The 17928-nt window shown below is 47.2% G+C and overlaps 1 protein-coding gene across 4 annotated transcripts in view; it reads left to right on the forward strand.

Moving 5' to 3' along the window:
* Positions 1-17928, forward strand: part of LOC131664074 (potassium voltage-gated channel protein Shaker) — a 1178399-nt gene that overhangs the window by 900956 nt on the left and 259515 nt on the right. For 2 of the 4 annotated variants that reach the window (XR_009301906.1, XR_009301907.1), the window contains exon 6: positions 16425-16561. Coding sequence is in view for 2 of the 4 variants with exons in the window: in XM_058934949.1 (XP_058790932.1) it covers positions 16425-16554 (130 nt within the window). In the remaining 2 variants the exon portion in view is untranslated. The remainder of the gene's footprint in view (positions 1-16424; positions 16562-17928) is intronic. The other 2 variants (XM_058934949.1, XM_058934943.1) reach the window with 1 other exon arrangement.

The raw sequence follows: 17928 nt of genomic DNA on the forward strand, positions 1-17928 counted from the left end.
AAAATTAAAAAAGTTACAATACATCAAAGATGCCTATTAAATCGGCTCCATAACCCCGTGGTTATATCGATGTGACGGTGTGTCTATATATGTATTCACTTATGGAATATTTTTTTCTGAAAAGTACAGGAGTGGACGGATCCATCGAGCCCCGGCACGTCTAAAAAAGTTGAAAACTTACGTAGCTATGAATTTTCAAAAATAGGCCAAAAAAGGCCATTTTTCGGACCTTAAAAAAAATATACATACATATATATAGCCTCAAAAAAAATTCTGCGGTCGGGAAAAGGCTTCTTTTCTTATGTACTATCATAGAAAAAATCGCCGCTAAGATCCGTGATTTGAGTGCGCCGCCGAATGTTAAAAATCTATTGGAATGACCCATATATATATTAAAACGGTGGTGGGACTTGCCCTTGAATCCACCCGTAGGATCCACCGATAATAGACGGGTATGCTCCGACTAGGTCAGTATAATTGTCAATCGACCAGGTGTCGACTGACCCGCGGAGGCGGTCGGGGTTTAACCCGTCGATTGAATTAGAGGTGAAGGGTATGCAACGCAAATAAAGAGCTACGTTATAGTAAGACGTTGGTAGATTTAGTGTGTCAGCGACTACCCTTATATAACGTGCGACCTTCTCGCAAAGATGCAATCAAGAGTTTCCGCCGAAACTCTGCGCCGCAATACAATTGATACCGCGTGAGAGAGAGAGAATAAGTCGTACCGTATTTACGAGCTTGCGAGCTTCGTCGACGGGAGGCTATCCTCCGGATCGCCCTCGCACGTGGATCAGACGGTTTTACTTCGCGCCGTCGGCTGGTCGACGAAGGGCTCCGTTGCTACGCGGCTGCAGGCCTGCTGGTCGGATCACGGAGGTGGTGAGACGTCGTCGCCTCGAGCGCGATACTCGGATATCGATGTGACCGCGTCGAGCGTAGCGAGACGAAAAGCCTCGATGTTCGTTCGCGCGTTCGCGGGAGGTCTTCGCTATCGTGTTTCGGCTAACTTCGGTGATTGTCGGCTAATCGCTGTACTGTCTCTCTCTCTCTCTCTCTTTCGTCGTGCCGTATACTCGTGTGTGTGTGTCCTCACACTTGCGTTGGCTCTCGGCGCTCGCGATGTATGTAACTTTGTCGTGTTACAATATATATATATATGGGACGATCCATGTCAACCGGATCACTGCTGTGTCCAAAATTTGATGTGACCAAAAAAATCGTGCAATGACTCATTTTAAAGCTTAGGATATCTACTTTCTGATGCTGTGTGCGCCTTTGCAAAATCCAATATGGCGACTCCAATATGGCGGCTACAAGAGACAAACTCGTAAACAAAAAATTGTATTTTTCAAAGTTTTAGTAATAAATGTTAAAAAAATTAATATTTCATATTTTTTTATGAAAATCTGGCTCATTTCCTACAAAAAAGTAACAGAGACCATTTTCGCTAAAATGAAAAATAAAAAAGTTACAATTTTTTGAAAATTTTCAAAAATAAAAAACTTTGCGATTTTTTTACTCAGAAGGAAATGACTTTGGAAAAAAATTTAAGGAACAAAATTGCTTGAAATTCATCAAAACACAAGTGTGAATTTTTTCGAATTCCTTTGAGCGATTTTTTTGAATTTTTGTAAAAGATCTTGGGAAGTTTTTTAATTTTTCAAACCATCCGATAAATCCAAAAAGCAAAAAATCGCTCAAAGGAATTCGAAAAAATTCATACTTGTGTTTTGATGAATTTCAAGCAATTTTGTTCCTTAAATTTTTTTCCAAAGTCATTTCCTTCTGAGTAAAAAAATCGCAAGTTTTTTATTTTTGAAAATTTTCAAAAAATTGTAACTTTTTTATTTTTCATTTTAGCGAAAATGGTCTCTATTACTTTTTTGTAGGAAATGAGCCAGATTTTCATAAAAAAATATGAAATATTAATTTTTTTAAAATTTATTACTAAAAATTTGAAAAATACAATTTTTTGTTTACGAGTTTGTCTCTTGTAGCCGCCATATTGGAGTCGCCATGTTGGATTTTGCAAAGGCGCACACAACATCAGAAAGTAGATATCCTAAGCTTTAAAATGAGTCGTTGCACGATTTTTTTGGTCACATCAAATTTTGGACACAGCAGTGATCCGGTTGACATGGATCGTCCCATATATCAGGCTGCCGTTTAGTCGATAATCTCTTGAAAGTGCCTTTATTACGACTAGACGAAGCCTTGTTATCTCTGTGCTCGAAGCACAGCAACCTACCTTGCCTTGGAGTGCGCCTGCGCAGAGTCTCTTCACTATTCCGAGTTGGGTTCCCCCAACTCGCCGCTTGGCGGCGTTGTCGCCCCTTGCTAGTAGCGCTCGTGCGGCCGCCGCAGGAACCTAAGTTGAGGATTCCCGCCTAACGATTCACGTGCTTCGTGCTACGTTACCGGCGAATTCGAATCGACCGTAAACAAACACTGACGCGACCTCCGGACAAAGGAAAGACACAATAACTGAAACTCGTTTAAATAAAGATAATGATTGATTTATTCAATAAAATCAATGACACGGGGAATCTGCCGAGAGTCTTACGCACGCTCGCGTGAATGACAATACACGCTGAATATGAGAGAGAGAGAAGACCACGGATGCCGCGAACTAATCGCTCGCGCGCAACAAACAAATTCTTCGCGCTCGCTGCGCGGGATCGCACGCTAAATATAACGGTAAAAAGGGGAAAAGGTGCACCTACCGCAAGAACGATGAGGATACGGTGGCCAACCGTATCCGACTAGCAAATCGTTGGAACGCCGCTTCGCTGCTCGCTGCACCGCCTCAAATACTGTTACTGCTGTTGTTGTTGCTGTTGTCACTGCTACTACTGTTGCTGCTGCTGCTGCTGCACTTACTGCTGCTACCCTCGCTGCTGCTGCTGCACTCAGCACTCTGCACCAACGTTCGTAATGTCACCAGGAAAAACGCACGAAATACTAGGAAGAATGGAGGTTAGCGCGACGCTGATAGACTGAGTGGCACAGTCATACTGCCGGTCGGAGCCTCCCCTCCCGGTCATTGCCCCTACGCGCTCTCTCTCTCTCGCGAACCGAAGGCGGCTCCTCTCGTTTAACCGCTCATTTACCTCTCGCGAGTCTAACGATTTTCGGTAATCGTTGCAGCCCCCTCCTAGCTTCGAACTACCGGATCGAACTACCCCACTGACTCGCGACCCTAAGGACAGGATTGGGAAAGGAGAGAAATCAACACAATCCATCCTCATTAACACACGCTTTATTTGCCCATCCCGGGCCACCCCCCCCCCCCCCCCCCACGTCATCTGCCGAAGCCCCCTGGCGCCTTGTGTCTTGGGTAGCGCCAGTGCTCCGCCTTGTTGGGGCACTTGGACGTGGTGGTAATCCCGGGATGGCCGCAAATGTAGCAGCCCTTGCCTGGTCTTCTGCTGAGGCTGGGCTCCGTCCCATGGCCCTGGCTCCCTGCTGGTGGATGGGGCGGCGCGGCTGCGGCTACCGGGGCGGCGATGAACGTAACGCCGCCCACCGTGGCGGATGTGCGTCCTCCCAAGGTACGCACCACCACGGTAGGGTCGGAAACCGACCCGTCCACGCGGACCGTGAACTCCTGTCCGGCGCCGGGGGCCCCCGAGACTCTCTTGGCCTGAGTCTTGGTCGGGGACTTGGCCGGAGTCCTGGCCGCGTCCCTACTCGTTGATGCCGTCGGTGGTAACACCGCCGGCGGGCCCGCGGCCTCTGGAGACTCCTGCCCCCGGTCAATGCGCAGGAGGGCCTCACCATAGGCCCTCTGCCGCCGGACTACCGGAGTCCACTCCCCCAGCATCTCTTGGGCGCCGCGGAAGTCGAGGAACTCCCCCAGGTGTGCGTGTACCTGGCGCTGGAGTTCCCCGACGAATTCCCACGCATTTTCTAGCTCCTGGAGGCCCAACTTCACGTGCCTCCAGGAGTTTTCAAGCCCTACCTGCTGGGGGACCCGTGGGTGGTTGCAGACCCACTGCCCCTGGCCACAGGCCTCCCTTGGCCTGGGGCACTGCGTGGAGCCGTCAGCCGTCGCCGGCTTGTTCGGCTCTGGGGTCTGCACCCCCTGGTCCGTCGTGGACTGAGACCGACGGCCCTCTTCGGACGGGCCGTCGGTCTGGGTGGACGCTTCCCGGGTCACGGGCTTAGAAGATTGAGCCCTCATTCCTTCCCGGAGGAAGTCGTCCACCCGTTGGCGCGAGCGGCCCTCGCGAGCGGCCACCTCGACCTGGGCCCGGAAAAACCTACGGACGTCCCCGATCAACCGATCGGCGTCCGGACCCAGTCTCAGGTCGAGCAGCATTTGGGTGGCCGTCTCGAAGGCCTCTTCACTTATGACCAGCTTCCTCTCCATCTGTAAAAGAGAAGAAGTGGGGTTAAGGGATTTCTCAGGTTCAGCCCTCAACCTAACCGTCGCAGTGTCACGCTCGACGCTATTGCTCACGAGGACGTCCCGGTCTCCTGCGCTTTCCTCGTGAACATGGCCCATTTGCGGGGGTAGCTGGCAGGACCACCTTCCGCACGTGCTGAGCGGTTCTACGTGGCCTGCCTCTTCCCCTTACCGCATTGCCATCCAGGTCGTCCCCACCTGGTGCCTGAGATTCGCACGCAGGGTTTTTGCGCGGCCTACCCCGGCCTCGCTTAACCGGCGCCTCGATCGGTACCTTTGGAGCCGCCGCGGGTTTCTCACACTCGTTCGCGGGGGCTGCAATCGCGACGCGCTCGCATATCGGATCCTCGCTGGATTCCTCGACCTTCGCTGGCGGATCGCCTACGCCCTCCTCTTCCTCCAACGGTGTTGAGTCCCCGCCTCCTGGTTCCTCGTTGTCCTGATCCGAGAATGGACCGAAATAGGGCTTGAGGTCCTTGGCGTGGATCAGCTCGGGCAATTCTTCCTGCTGGTTACCCAGGCGGTAGGTATTAGTCCCACATACCTCCTGAATTACGTATGGACCAGCATATTTCGGCGCCAACTTCGCCGAAACGCCCTGAGCTGCGGAAGACAAGATGCGGTTCCGCTTCCACACCCAGTCCCCAACCCTAAAGTCGGCCTGACGTCTCCTCCGGTTGTAGTAGACCGCCTGACGGTCCGCCTCCTCCCTGGACTTAGAGCCAGCGCGTTCCCATAAATTGGGTAACTGGCGCATGTGCTCACCCCATTCGGTCAGTTCTTGGCCCTCGGAAGCTTCCCGAGCCAACTGATCCTGGGCCCTCCTAAAGGTCGAGGGAGGAGTGGGCTGTCTACCAAAGACCAGCATGGCCGGGCTGTAACCTGTCGCGCTGTGAGTTGCCGAGTTCAACGCAAAGTTGAACTCTGGCAGGTGCTCATCCCAGCTCTTATGGTCCCGCTCCGCGTACGATATGAGCATGGCCTTGAGGGTTTTGTTCACTCGCTCTGTGGGGTTTGCCTGTGGGTGGTAAACTGGGGTAAGGGCGCGCCGGATGCCGTTCCTCAACAGGTAGGCATCGACCTCTTGATTCTTAAATTCGGTCCCGTTGTCCGAAAGAAATATCTCTGGCGCCCCAAACCTGGTTACCACCCTCTCGTGCAATTCCCGTACAATGGTCCTTCCATTGGCCTTACGCACGGGTACACACTCCACCCACAGAGTGAACAGGTCTAAAAAGACCAAAATATATTCGAACCCTCTCGAGCTCTTTGGGAAAGGGCCAGTAATGTCACTGGCCACCACCTGCCAGGATCGCGAGACCTCTCGACGACCCATCAGCCCGCAAGGCGGCCTTTGTTCCGCCTTGCATTGCTGACATACCGGGCAACTCCTCACGTACTCTCTGACCTGATCGTACATCTTCGGCCAGAAATACAGGTGCCTAGCCCGGGAGAATGTCCGTTCTCTCCCCTGGTGTCCCGCTGCTGGCGCATCGTGTACCTCCTCGAGTACCTGATGCCTTTTCTCGGCAGGAACCACTAGTTTCCAGGCTTCCTCGTTGTCGATGGACCCTTCGCTCTCCTCAGTCGGATTGTAGTGATACAATCTCCCTCCGACCACCTTCCAGGTAGGTTGAGAATGTGGATCCTGGCATACTTCTCTATACTTTTGAAGGTACCAGGCATCGGCAGTTTCCGGCTGATGAGTCATGGCACCCACTTCTACCAACCCCTCCTCATAGGCCCTAGATAAAGCGTCTGGTACCACGTTGAGGTCTCCCTTTCGATACTCGATATCGAACACATGCCCTTGTAGTGCTAACGCCCAACGCGCTAGCCTCCCTGTAGGATTCCTCATACTGTGGAGCCACTTAAGGCAACTATGATCGGTGATGACTTTGAAGTGGTGCCCCTCAACATAAGGCCGGAACTTCCCGATAGCCCATACTACTGCCAGGCACTCTCGTTCGGAGACTGTATAGTTTCTCTCCGCACTGTTTAAGGAGCGACTGGCGTACTCAATTACGCGCTCCTGTCCATCGATTTCTTGCGTCAATACCGCGCCTATCCCACTATCGCTCGCGTCCGTTTGTAACACGAACTGCGCGCTGGGATCTGGCGACTGCAAGATCGGTGCCGAGACCATTGCGTCTCGTAACCGTTCGAAAGCCTGCTCCTGTTCCTGCTGCCACGCAAACGGGATACTCTTCTTCGTCAGGCGGTGTATCGGCTCAGCGATGGTTGCGAAGTCGGGTATAAAGCGACGATACCACGACATCATCCCCATGAATCGCTTCACCTGTCTGATCGTCCGTGGTACTGGGTACTCCATGATTGGCTTGATCTTCTCTGGATCTGGCCTTACCCCTTCACGGTTCACTAGGACCCCCAGGTACTTGACTTCCGACTTACAGAAGTGGCTTTTGGTCTTATTCACAGTGAGGCCCGCACCCAGGATTCGTTGTAAAACCAATCCCAGGTGTCGCTTATGCTCCTCAAAAGACGGCGAGATAATAATCACGTCGTCGAGGTAAGCAAAAGCAAAAGGATCTAAATCCGGGCCAATCACTCTGTCCATCAACCTCTGGAAGGTCGCGCCGGCGTAAGACAGTCCGAAGGGCATTCTCTTGAACTGAAAATGCCCCAGACTGTGAACGCTGTAATGGGGCGCGACTCCTTTATAAGAGGTATCTGGTGGTACGCGCTACTCAAGTCCAGTGTCGAGATGAACTTCGCATCCCTGATCCTTCGCAGGTCGTCACTCATGAAGGGTAATGGATAGGCGTCCGGCTTGGTTACTGCGTTTACCTTCTGGTAATTTACGCAGAAACGATATTTGCCATCTGCCTTCTTAACCATCACCACTGGACTTGACCACCCGCTGGTTGCTGGTTCAATGACGTCGTTGTCCAGCATGGCCTTGACCAGCGCGTGCATTTCGTCTCGCATCCTGTCGGAGACCGGGTAGTATTTCTGTTTACAGGGTCGAGCGTCTCCGATGTCTATTTCATGCTCGACCCCCACAGCACAGCCTAAACACTCGCCTCCGTCTGGAATTAATCCGTCGACGAGGCTAGCCACTTCTTGACGCTGTGCTTCCGTGGCTTCTACCAGGCCTACGGGTGCGAGGCACGACGTACCAGTGACGCTTGCCACTTCCAACGGTACCGCCACTTTGGCTTTCGCCAAGTACAGCTGGTCCGTGTCAGGGTTCAGGTTGGCGCTGAATTCCCTTACGAAATTCGCGCCGACGTAGCAGTCATCAGACAGCAGTGGCGTTATAGCGACCCTTACGTCTTTTGTGATTCCCCCTACCGTGAAGGGGAAAATCACATGACCCAAGATGGGACATGGGCGACCGTCGGCGAGCTTCGCTTCTCCCGCTCGCGTGACGTCCAGGCCCAGCCCCATGTCTGATGCCAACCTAAGCCCGAGTTGACCCATTACCGTCGATGAGGCCCCGGTGTCGTAGAGTGCCCTTAACTTGTAGGCACCTATCCCCACCTGAAGCCACCATCTGGTCTCATCCTCGGGTCTATACCTGCGGGGAGCTCTCGCCGTCTCTCTCCCCTCTGTGGACGGGAGGCTTTCACGGCTCTTCTTGCCTTGGGCAGCCGCTACTCGCATCGACGTGCTCTCATCCGCAGGTGTCTGGGTTGCCGGCGTATCCCCTGGAGTGTCAGGTGGTCTCCTGGAGCTTTTGGGTTTGATGGTCTCCTCTCCGACCCATTCAAACCCCTGCTCCACCACCTGAATCCGGCCTCCGTACCCTTCGAGGATACAAAATGCCCGGTTACCCAGATCAGGCATCTGTTCGGTCGCTGTCGCTTCCAACGCCACCGCACTGCCAGGTCTCGTAGGGTCCGATATCCCTAGTGAGACCTTCCTGAACCCTGGGGTCGCTGGCGGGCCCCTGCCCCGTTCCAGTGACCCGCGACGAGAGGTCACCTTTACTGGGGACGCGGAGGGGACCTCCGTCCTCCGCTTCCCTGCCCGTTTCCCTTGTTGCAGTCCGGGCAGTACCTTCTGGTAAAGCCTAGTTTGCCACAAGACGAGCACTTAATCGGTTGGGAGTAGTCTATTTTCCTCCGCTAACCCTCTCGTCGCTGGCCAGGAGACCCTGGGGGGGTTTTATTCCTCCCCTTTTCTTGCAGCCGACCCCTCGGCCGCCTGGGAGAGCTAGCCTTCCTCTCCTTAAAGTACCGGTTCATATCTCGTCGCAGGGTCGCAATTTGCAACGACAGATCCTCAAAGCGGTCTGTCGCCTGCGTTGCGGCGATTGTGGGCCGGTCCTCGGGTTTCCTGGCCGGGGGTTTAACCGGCGACTCGGGTTGCAGCTGTTCCCTACCCCGAGGCTTGTTGGACATGGCCGCCGTTCGGGGTCCTGCCCGGAGCGGTGGTGCCTTAGCTGACACCCCCATGTGCTCGGGGTACAACGTGGACGTTGGCTCCAGCCTGGTCCTCGGGCGCTCGTCGTCCCGCAAGGCGGTCTCGATCTCAGTCGCCCGGGCGTGGAATTCGTCCACGTTGGAGAACGCATTCCTCCGCAGCTGCATCCGGATGGCGGGTAGGAGATTTGCATACAGCAAATCTAACCGCCGCTTCTGGTAACGGCGGGCGTAGCTGGGCTAACATTAAGAGGAGGTGGCAGGCATATTCTCGCATCAGCTCTCCTTTCTCCTGGTATCGGGCTTGGGCCTCTTGCAGCAATCTTTGTTGCTGCAACTCACTTGACCCAAACCATCGTCGAGCGCCTGCCACGAAGTCGGCGTAATTCCTCCACTTGAACTTGTTAAGCTCGTACCAGGTCCTCGCAACGCCTTCGAGGAGCTCTGATACCGAGCACAAGATTTCGCCGTCCGTTAGCCCTGAGCCCGCGCGTAGATCCTCCAGTCTTGACAAAAAGGTGTCTACGCACTCTGAAGCCGTGCCAGAGTATCGCAGCTTCCATCCTCGGACTATCCTACCCGCGTCCCGAGTCGCGTAGTACCCCGACGCCGCATTGGCGTCGTACCAGGCGGATCCTTCCGGGATCGCCTGCCCTTCATCCATGTCGGCGTCTCTTGGTCCTCTTCTTGGTGGCTGTTCCATCCTTGAAGGTACCTGCCTTTGGGGAGCCTCTCAAGGTTCGCCAGGGGTCGGTCGCTGGGGTTCCGGGGTACTTCCTGGTACCCTTGGGTCGTAGTGGCACGTATACGTGGACTGGAAGTCCACGGTCCTCCGGGGCCGCTCTGGTATGACCGTTCGTCGATTGGTGGGGTCCCTGTTCCTTAACTGCTGGACCTCCACCTGTAGAGCGGTCACCTGGTCGCTCCACCGTGCGCATACCTGGTCGTGTCTTTCCAGCATCTCTAATATGCGGTTTATCCCGACCCGGTTGCGCTCGATCTCTTCCTTTAGTCGTTCGGTCACGCACCGCTCTTCCTCTTCTTCTTGAGGTTGTAGCTCCGCGTTCTCGAAACGACGAGCTCTTCGCCTATCCGGCGATCCGGTGGAGCCCTTGTGCTCACTACTGACCCCCTCCGTGGGCCCCTTGACCTCGCCGGTCCCCCCTTCCTCTGCGGGCTCTCGCTCCCCCGTCTCGCTCTGACTCTCCTCTTCTAAGTTGTCGTAGACCGCGAGAGTCCGCGTCAGGTTCGCCTCTACCACCTCATCCCTGTATAGCAGCATGAGTGGGTGGGCGACAAGATCCTCAGCATCAGCTGCTTCTAATTCTTGTCGCCTGGACTCCAGCCACCTCTCTCGGCTCCTTCGCCTGCGTTGTGTCGCCTCCCTATCCAACGCCGCTCCTTGGAAGTCTAGGTCGATATATTCGCCCAGCAACCAATACGCTAATCGAACTGCCTGCATCAGCTTAGGACCGTCTGTACGCAACTCCAGTTGCGTCAGGTATCTGTCCAGCTGTGTCGACGGCAGTTCCGAGGCCCACCGGGTTATCGCGTCGGCGGTATCCTCCATATCGCTTATGCTGGGGCGTAGGTGACGGTTGAGGTTAATTTTCCCTAGTCGACCATTACCGCCTCCTATCGCCCAAGGCGCGAGCGGGGTGTTGCAATTTTTATCGCCAACTACCCAATTACGCCTTTAATTGCAAGGCAACTATACGCGTGGCTTGTGGGTGTGTGCAGGTATCGCGTACTCTAAGGAAGTACGAACTTCCACTTCGCAACTACCTGCCTATAGGTGGAGGCTAACTGTTTGCTAGCTCCACCGGGTTAGTAAATCTAACCCTACACACACCCCAATTGCGCGCTCTGCTGATACTGTCGCTCGGTGATTAACCCCCACTTAATTACTTTAACGTGTATGTAAACACTTAGAAAGCAAAAAGTTAACCAAAATACTATTTGTCACCTCTTTTATTCGAGTTAGAGCGACTCCGGACGTCTCTTCGACCCCTGGGGTTAGTGTGCTCTCGGCTCAGAAAAGCAGGTGTTATTGGGTCGGAGAGGCGTCTGTCCCCTACCGCAGAGCACGTACCGAACGAGCCACGCGTTATTTTACCCGCTCGCACCTTATTACGCACGCGCGTAAACGTCTCTCTCTCGCGCGCGTCGCTCTCTCTTTTCGTGCAAATTCCCTCGTGTGTGAGTCCTAATTCTAGTTGGGCGCCATGTAACAGGCTGCCGTTTAGTCGATAATCTCTTGAAAGTGCCTTTATTACGACTAGACGAAGCCTTGTTATCTCTGTGCTCGAAGCACAACAACCTACCTTGCCTTGGAGTGCGCCTGCGCAGAGTCTCTTCACTATTCCGAGTTGGGTTCCCCCAACTCGCCGCTTGGCGGCGCTGTCGCCCCTTGCTAGTAGCGCTCGTGCGGCCGCCGCAGGAACCTAAGTTGAGGATTCCCGCCTAACGATTCACGTGCTTCGTGCTACGTTACCGGCGAATTCGAATCGACCGTAAACAAACACTGACGCGACCTCCGGACAAAGGAAAGACACAATAACTGAAACTCGTTTAAATAAAGATAATGATTGATTTATTCAATAAAATCAATGACACGGGGAATCTGCCGAGAGTCTTACGCACGCTCGCGTGAATGACAATACACGCTGAATATGAGAGAGAGAGAAGACCACGGATGCCGCGAACTAATCGCTCGCGCGCAACAAACAAATTCTTCGCGCTCGCTGCGCGGGATCGCACGCTAAATATAACGGTAAAAAGGGGAAAAGGTGCACCTACCGCAAGAACGATGAGGATACGGTGGCCAATCGTATCCGACTAGCAAATCGTTGGAACGCCGCTTCGCTGCTCGCTGCACCGCCTCAAATACTGTTACTGCTGTTGTTGTGGCTGTTGTCACTGCTACTACTGTTGCTGCTGCTGCTGCTGCTGCACTTACTGCTGCTACCCTCGCTGCTGCTGCTGCACTCAGCACTCTGCACCAACGTTCGTAATGTCACCAGGAAAAACGCACGAAAAACTAGGAAGAATGGAGGTTAGCGCGACGCTGATAGACTGAGTGGCACAGTCATACTGCCGGTCGGAGCCTCCCCTCCCGGTCATTGCCCCTACGCGCTCTCTCTCTCTCGCGAACCGAACGCGGCTCCTCTCGTTTAGCCGCTCATTTACCTCTCGCGAGTCTAACGATTTTCGGTAATCGTTGCAATATATATATATATATATATAATAGTGAACGAAATCAAAGCTGAATCAAATGAAGTTGAATTAAATGTATTAAATTATATCCATCCCTGCGTTTGCAACTATTTACAGTTTTGTAAATGAGCATAAGTATGGCCGTACATCTACCAAAAATTAACATCGTTTGGGTCACCCTGTGAACGTGACTATTCCCGAAACGATTGACAAAATCCACGATGTGACTTTAAGTGATCGATGAAACAAAATGCGTGAAATAATTGAGACCACAAGCATATCACAAAGTACAATTTCACATAAAAAACTAGGTGTGCAAAAAATTTCAGCAAGATGGATACCACGTTTACTTACAGTGGAGAATAAACGCAATCGAATAGTCGACTCTAAAGTTTTTTTGGTGCTTTTCCATCGTAATTCTGAGGACTTGCTGTGTGGATACAACCTTTTGATAAAACATACAGTTACGTGCATAAGTTTTTGGCCAGCCTATACTGAAGTTATCAAAAATTCAAAGTTTTGTAGCTCGCTCAGAAATAGTTGTAGGTGAACCCGTGGAAGCTCATTTTAAAGGATAAAGCAATACCTTTCATATTTCGCTAGTTTTTTTTAAACGATTGAAAATAGCATTTTTTATACTAAAAAAACTGGATCATATATTTTTATTTTTTTCATACTGCAAAAAACACTTTCTAGCTTTTGAAGGAGTCTGCAGATTTTTAAAAAATAAAATGGAAGTAATACGTATTTTCCTCCTCTTTAAAATGAGTGGAACAAAATTCTTTTTTATCGTGCCGATCTAAAGTTACGTTGATTTCATTTTTTAAATCACTTTTTTTCAAGTTCGTCTACCTTCGAATGTGTACACCGTAGAAGAAACTTAGAGAAAAAATGTTTGTTTTTTTAAGAAAAATAAGTATCTACTATTAAAATTCCATTTTAAAAAAAAAAGTTTTTTCATTTTTTTTATTGTAATTTTTTTTCAGTCTATTAAAAATGAAAATCTTTCGTTATTAGTATAATGAGTAAAACTCCTGACTCATTATGTCTCTCTCTCCCTAGTAGCGTTAAGGAAATGTAACCTATTTCTCCGAACCTATCCTATATATTCACGAATTTATTGTATTTATATTTATTCATTGTATATTTACATACGTAGCTGTATTCCTGTTCTGATACAAGGTAAGTGAAGTAAGAGAGAGATGCGAATACGCAGGGACACATCCGTGCGCGCCAGCAGGGCGCGGAGAGAGAGACAGATATGATCGCGCCTTAGCGAGTGATCGCGCGCACTGATTGGCTTGCTGAGACGGAATAACGAAGTTGAGCCCGCAGCGCGAGTAGTAGCTGTTTCGACACGCCAGTGAGCGGATGAAGTCCGATCGACTTTTTTTTCTACGGAACCTCAGCTTTATCGTTCTGCCCTTTTTCTTCGCCTTTGAAGTTATGTGGGAGACGTTTGGTGTCCGATCGAGCACGAGCTCTCTCTTTGTGGGCGTCTCCATGAGGGGAGCAGGTTGCGACGTTGCCTGATTCTTCGGACAGACTGGACACGTGAGCTGCGGTTGGTGATGCAGAAGATAAGACTGCCGGTGCACGAGGGACTGCTTCTGCCGAAGAGCTAGAGCTATGTGGTACATGTGGCGATTCATCCATTGTGTGCGTGCGTCAACGCAGACATTCACAGAAACCGTCAATGAACATAGTATTTAGGCATCTGTTTTGTAAGTACCGGCTTGATAATTTGATCTCTCTCTCTCTCTGTCTCTCTCTACTCGTTCGCTCAGCGCGCTCTCTCCCTCCGTCCGACCACCTTTGTTAATTATTTACAACTAAAAATTTTTGTAAACGTTCTAATATATTTACATCCCGCTACTTTATTCGAACACCCTACCTTCTCACGCCGATAGTTGCCTTCGAATTACCGACTTTCGCGCTTCTTAGCCAACACGACGAATTTGCGCTGATTCAGCCGTCCTGTCGTCGATGAACACCGGACCTCGGAGGACAACTACGGCCAGGAAATTTTTTATAAATTCAGTATAGTTTGACCGAAAACTGATGCACGTAACTGTAGATACACTACTATACTTCAGAAACAAAGAAATAGTCGAAACAGTAAATTTTTAAATGTAAACGAGCTTCGAAAAAGGTAATGGCCACATTCGATTGGGATGTACGCGGCATCATCTGCATTAATTACTTGGAAAAAGGAAAAACAATAAAAGGAAAGTATTATGCATCGTTGTTGCATCTGTTGAGCGAAAAAATCAAGAAGAAACACTCTCATTTGAAAAAGACAAAGGTTCTCTTTCATCAAGACAATGCATATATTCACATCTACGTAGTTTCGATGATCAAAATTATAGAACAAGGTTTAAATTATTATAACATCTACTATTCTCACTAAATTTAGCCCACGGTAACTTTTTCTTATTTCAAACTTTAAAAAATGGCTTGGTGAACGACGTCTTATGTCGAATTATAAGGTCATCGCAAAAACAAATGGCTATTTTAAGGAGCTTTCAAAATAGTTTTTTTCTGAACAACCTGAAAATTTTGGAAAAACTCTTGAAAAAATTTATAGAACTAAAACGAAGTTATGAATATATCTTTGAAAAATAAAAAAATCTATTTAAAAAAAATTTTTTTATATCTACTAAGGATTTATTGAACAAGCCTCGTACTTTACCAGATTTAATATACGAATTAGATATAAAATGTAGGTTAAAATAAAGCTAGAACAAAACAATATCAAAATATTCTATTTCAACCTTATTTCACGGCTTGCCTGATCGATATATGCAAATAAGGAAAAAAAAACATTTTTTTAACATTTCGTGAACAGATATGTTAATTTCTTCAGAACTTTATTATAAAAATACTGAATGAAAAAACAGTACGAAGTACAAACTAAACCATATCAATATAAATTAACAAACAATAACTTACAAAATAGCAGTCGAAGAAAACTATAGTCGTAAGAAATACATGTAGTCAACTTCTCTTATAATTATGATTCGGTCACACCTAGTGCCCGATTCTTAATCTGTAGTAGGCTTGTAATAGGATTACATATGTTACTGAGTTTTGTAGTATATTCTTTATCATTAATGCTGAATTTTATTACGAAAAAATAGAATGCTTCATTTTTTGTCATTTCAGCATTAATGATAAATATAAAGTTGAAAAAATTAATGGTAAAGTTAAAAAATATTAACAGAACATGAAAAGAGGTGTTTTCTTTCTATATTTGCCAACAATGATTTAGTATAGCATCACCTTATAAGATAAAACTTGTAAAATTGTAAAATAAAACTATAGTAGGCAACGACAGCAGTCAAAGTAAAAGCTCTTTCTCAAGTAAAAGGCGTAAAATAACGTCCATTGGCAAAAAAGATATTTAATATGAAGGATGAAAATTTCAACTGTTAATTTTATTGAAAGCAATTTTCATTTTTATTAATTATAACGTTGAGATATAAATCGGGAATTGAAAATCTTTTGGAAAAATTCAAAATTACCGTTTTACTGTACATTGCGTTAGGAACTATATGACGAGGAAAACCACTGAGTAGCGTTTTCTCTGTCTTCCCTGGCCTTTCCCTATCTAGGTGCATTGTCGTTAAAACGGACATTGATGTGATTGCGTTAGCGCATTACTAATGTCCGGTTTATCTGATTTGAGGTGGCGGATTAGCGAGAGAGGAGGAGAGGGAATATATAAGAGGCGCGCGAGAAAGGAGGAGAGGGAATATATAAGAGAGTGAAAGATGTGAACGGGAGGTTATTGTATGTGAAGATTCGGCTCGGGGTGTCACCGTTGGTAGAAGAGATGAGTTTTACGTAAAAATTCAGCTCGGAAAGTTACCATTGGTAGCAACATAGAGAAATTTGGTGTGATTTCGGTGTGTGCCGCGGATTACTGCAGGAATCTTTGATTTGTTTTGTTGGCTGATGATTTGGTGAACTGGATCGTCTCTCTCTTTTCGCTCCTCAAGAATCAGCTCTAGTTCGCGCATGATAGTCATAATGTTGTGGACTCAATTGACAATACTTAATATAACAACTTATGCCTGAAGCTTGCAAATTCAAACTTTGTATTAAATAGCATATACCAATCATATACCTGTTGCAAACAGACGAATCTGTACAATGTTTGATTCGGACCATATTATTTACACGTATTACACTTTAAATGTTGCTGCCTAAAATGATATAAAGGATTTATCTCAATTGATTAAATTAACGTAATATTGTAATGTTATTGAAAAATATTTCTAAATTGAAATTATCTTCTACATATTTTGTGATTGATGGTTATTTATATATTTGTTGATATTTACTTATAGCTCAACGAACTTTATTGTTAATTATATATTTTGATTTTTTTCTTAATTATGTTACAGGCGTTGTTCTCTTCTCATCTGCAGTTTATTTTGCAGAAGCTGGATCGGAAAATTCTTTTTTTAAGTCAATTCCAGATGCTTTTTGGTGGGCAGTTGTTACAATGACAACTGTTGGATACGGCGATATGACGTATGAAGTATTTAATTTATATAATAAAAATAAAAATTATAGATTCATGCTATTAGGGATTTTATAAAGTAGAATATGTTAAAATGTTATCCTTTTTATTCAAAACAAATCACTTTACAAAAAAATACTCGAAAAAATATTCGACACATGTTTCTTTTTATTGGCTAACATCTACTTTTAAAGGATTCAAGGGGTGAAATTCACCCCTGAAAACCACCCTGAAAAATGGTTTTTTTAATATATCTCTGCATGTAATGAATATTTTTAAATAAAATTATATCAGTAGAAGCACCTACTTAGAAGAAATGTTTAGGCATTAATTTTATTTAAAAATATTCATTAGATGCAGAGATATATTGATGTTGTCAGGGGTAGATTTCACCCCTTAAAAGTGGATATCAGCCGATAAAAAAAAACATGTGTAAAATATTTTTTCGAGTATTACAAAATATCTAAAAATCATTAAAGTTGGTTAGGTCGAATTGGAGTGGTTCCTTTGGAAGAGACTTTCGTACCCATATATCGCAAAAACGCAGAGAAAGAGAGAGAGAGAAAGAGACAAGACCTCACATAATTACTTGCACTTTTTCGAAACATTTATCTAAAAAAGCTAACAACTTATTTCGAAAACAATGATTTGTTGATACAGTTGTATTCGCTTACCTAAATCTGGGCGCAAGGCGGCTGGCCTTAGTTGGAATATAGCTTGTATTTGTTAGACGAGCTGCCTCAGAGGTATTGTCGAAGATGTTATATATTTTGAGCAAACAAATAGCTACTGTCTGGAGTCTTTTCATAAACTCTCTATCATAGCAAATACTTAAGATTTCTAATAGATTGCTACTCGTTTTCGCCGTCACTCCCACATGGTATCATTCTGATTCTAAGTTTGAGCTATCCCTGGATAAGTCATCAAACGTTCGCGTTGATGACTTATCCATCAAACTTGGTCCAACATTCATTTTACAAGTCATCTGAATCATGTATTTGTCAAAAATCATCTTAACCTGAAAAGTCGTCTCACTTAAATAACCTTCAAAAGTATAATGTAATTTCGGATGGGATCCCGTATTTCAACGGAAAATTTAATAATGAATCTATTTCGGAGCTCAAAAATAATTTAATATAAAAATTGAGTGAATTATCATCATTTTTTTAAAATTATCAATAACATTCCAAGGTTTGAGTCGCTATATTGGAGTCGCCATCTTAGATTTTTAAAAAGACCGGTTAAATAAAAACTACATACGCATAGCTTTAAATTGAGATCTCAGGCGACTTCATAAGTAGGTTGGACAGGAAAGTTGACCGATATGGCAAAGAATGCCATGTATATATATATATATATATATATATACGATATATATTCTAGGC

The sequence above is a fragment of the Phymastichus coffea genome, unplaced genomic scaffold (assembly GCF_024137745.1).
Source record: "Phymastichus coffea isolate CEN01 unplaced genomic scaffold, Cenicafe_Pcof_1.1 PCOF00003, whole genome shotgun sequence".
Lineage (NCBI taxonomy): Eukaryota > Metazoa > Arthropoda > Insecta > Hymenoptera > Eulophidae > Phymastichus > Phymastichus coffea.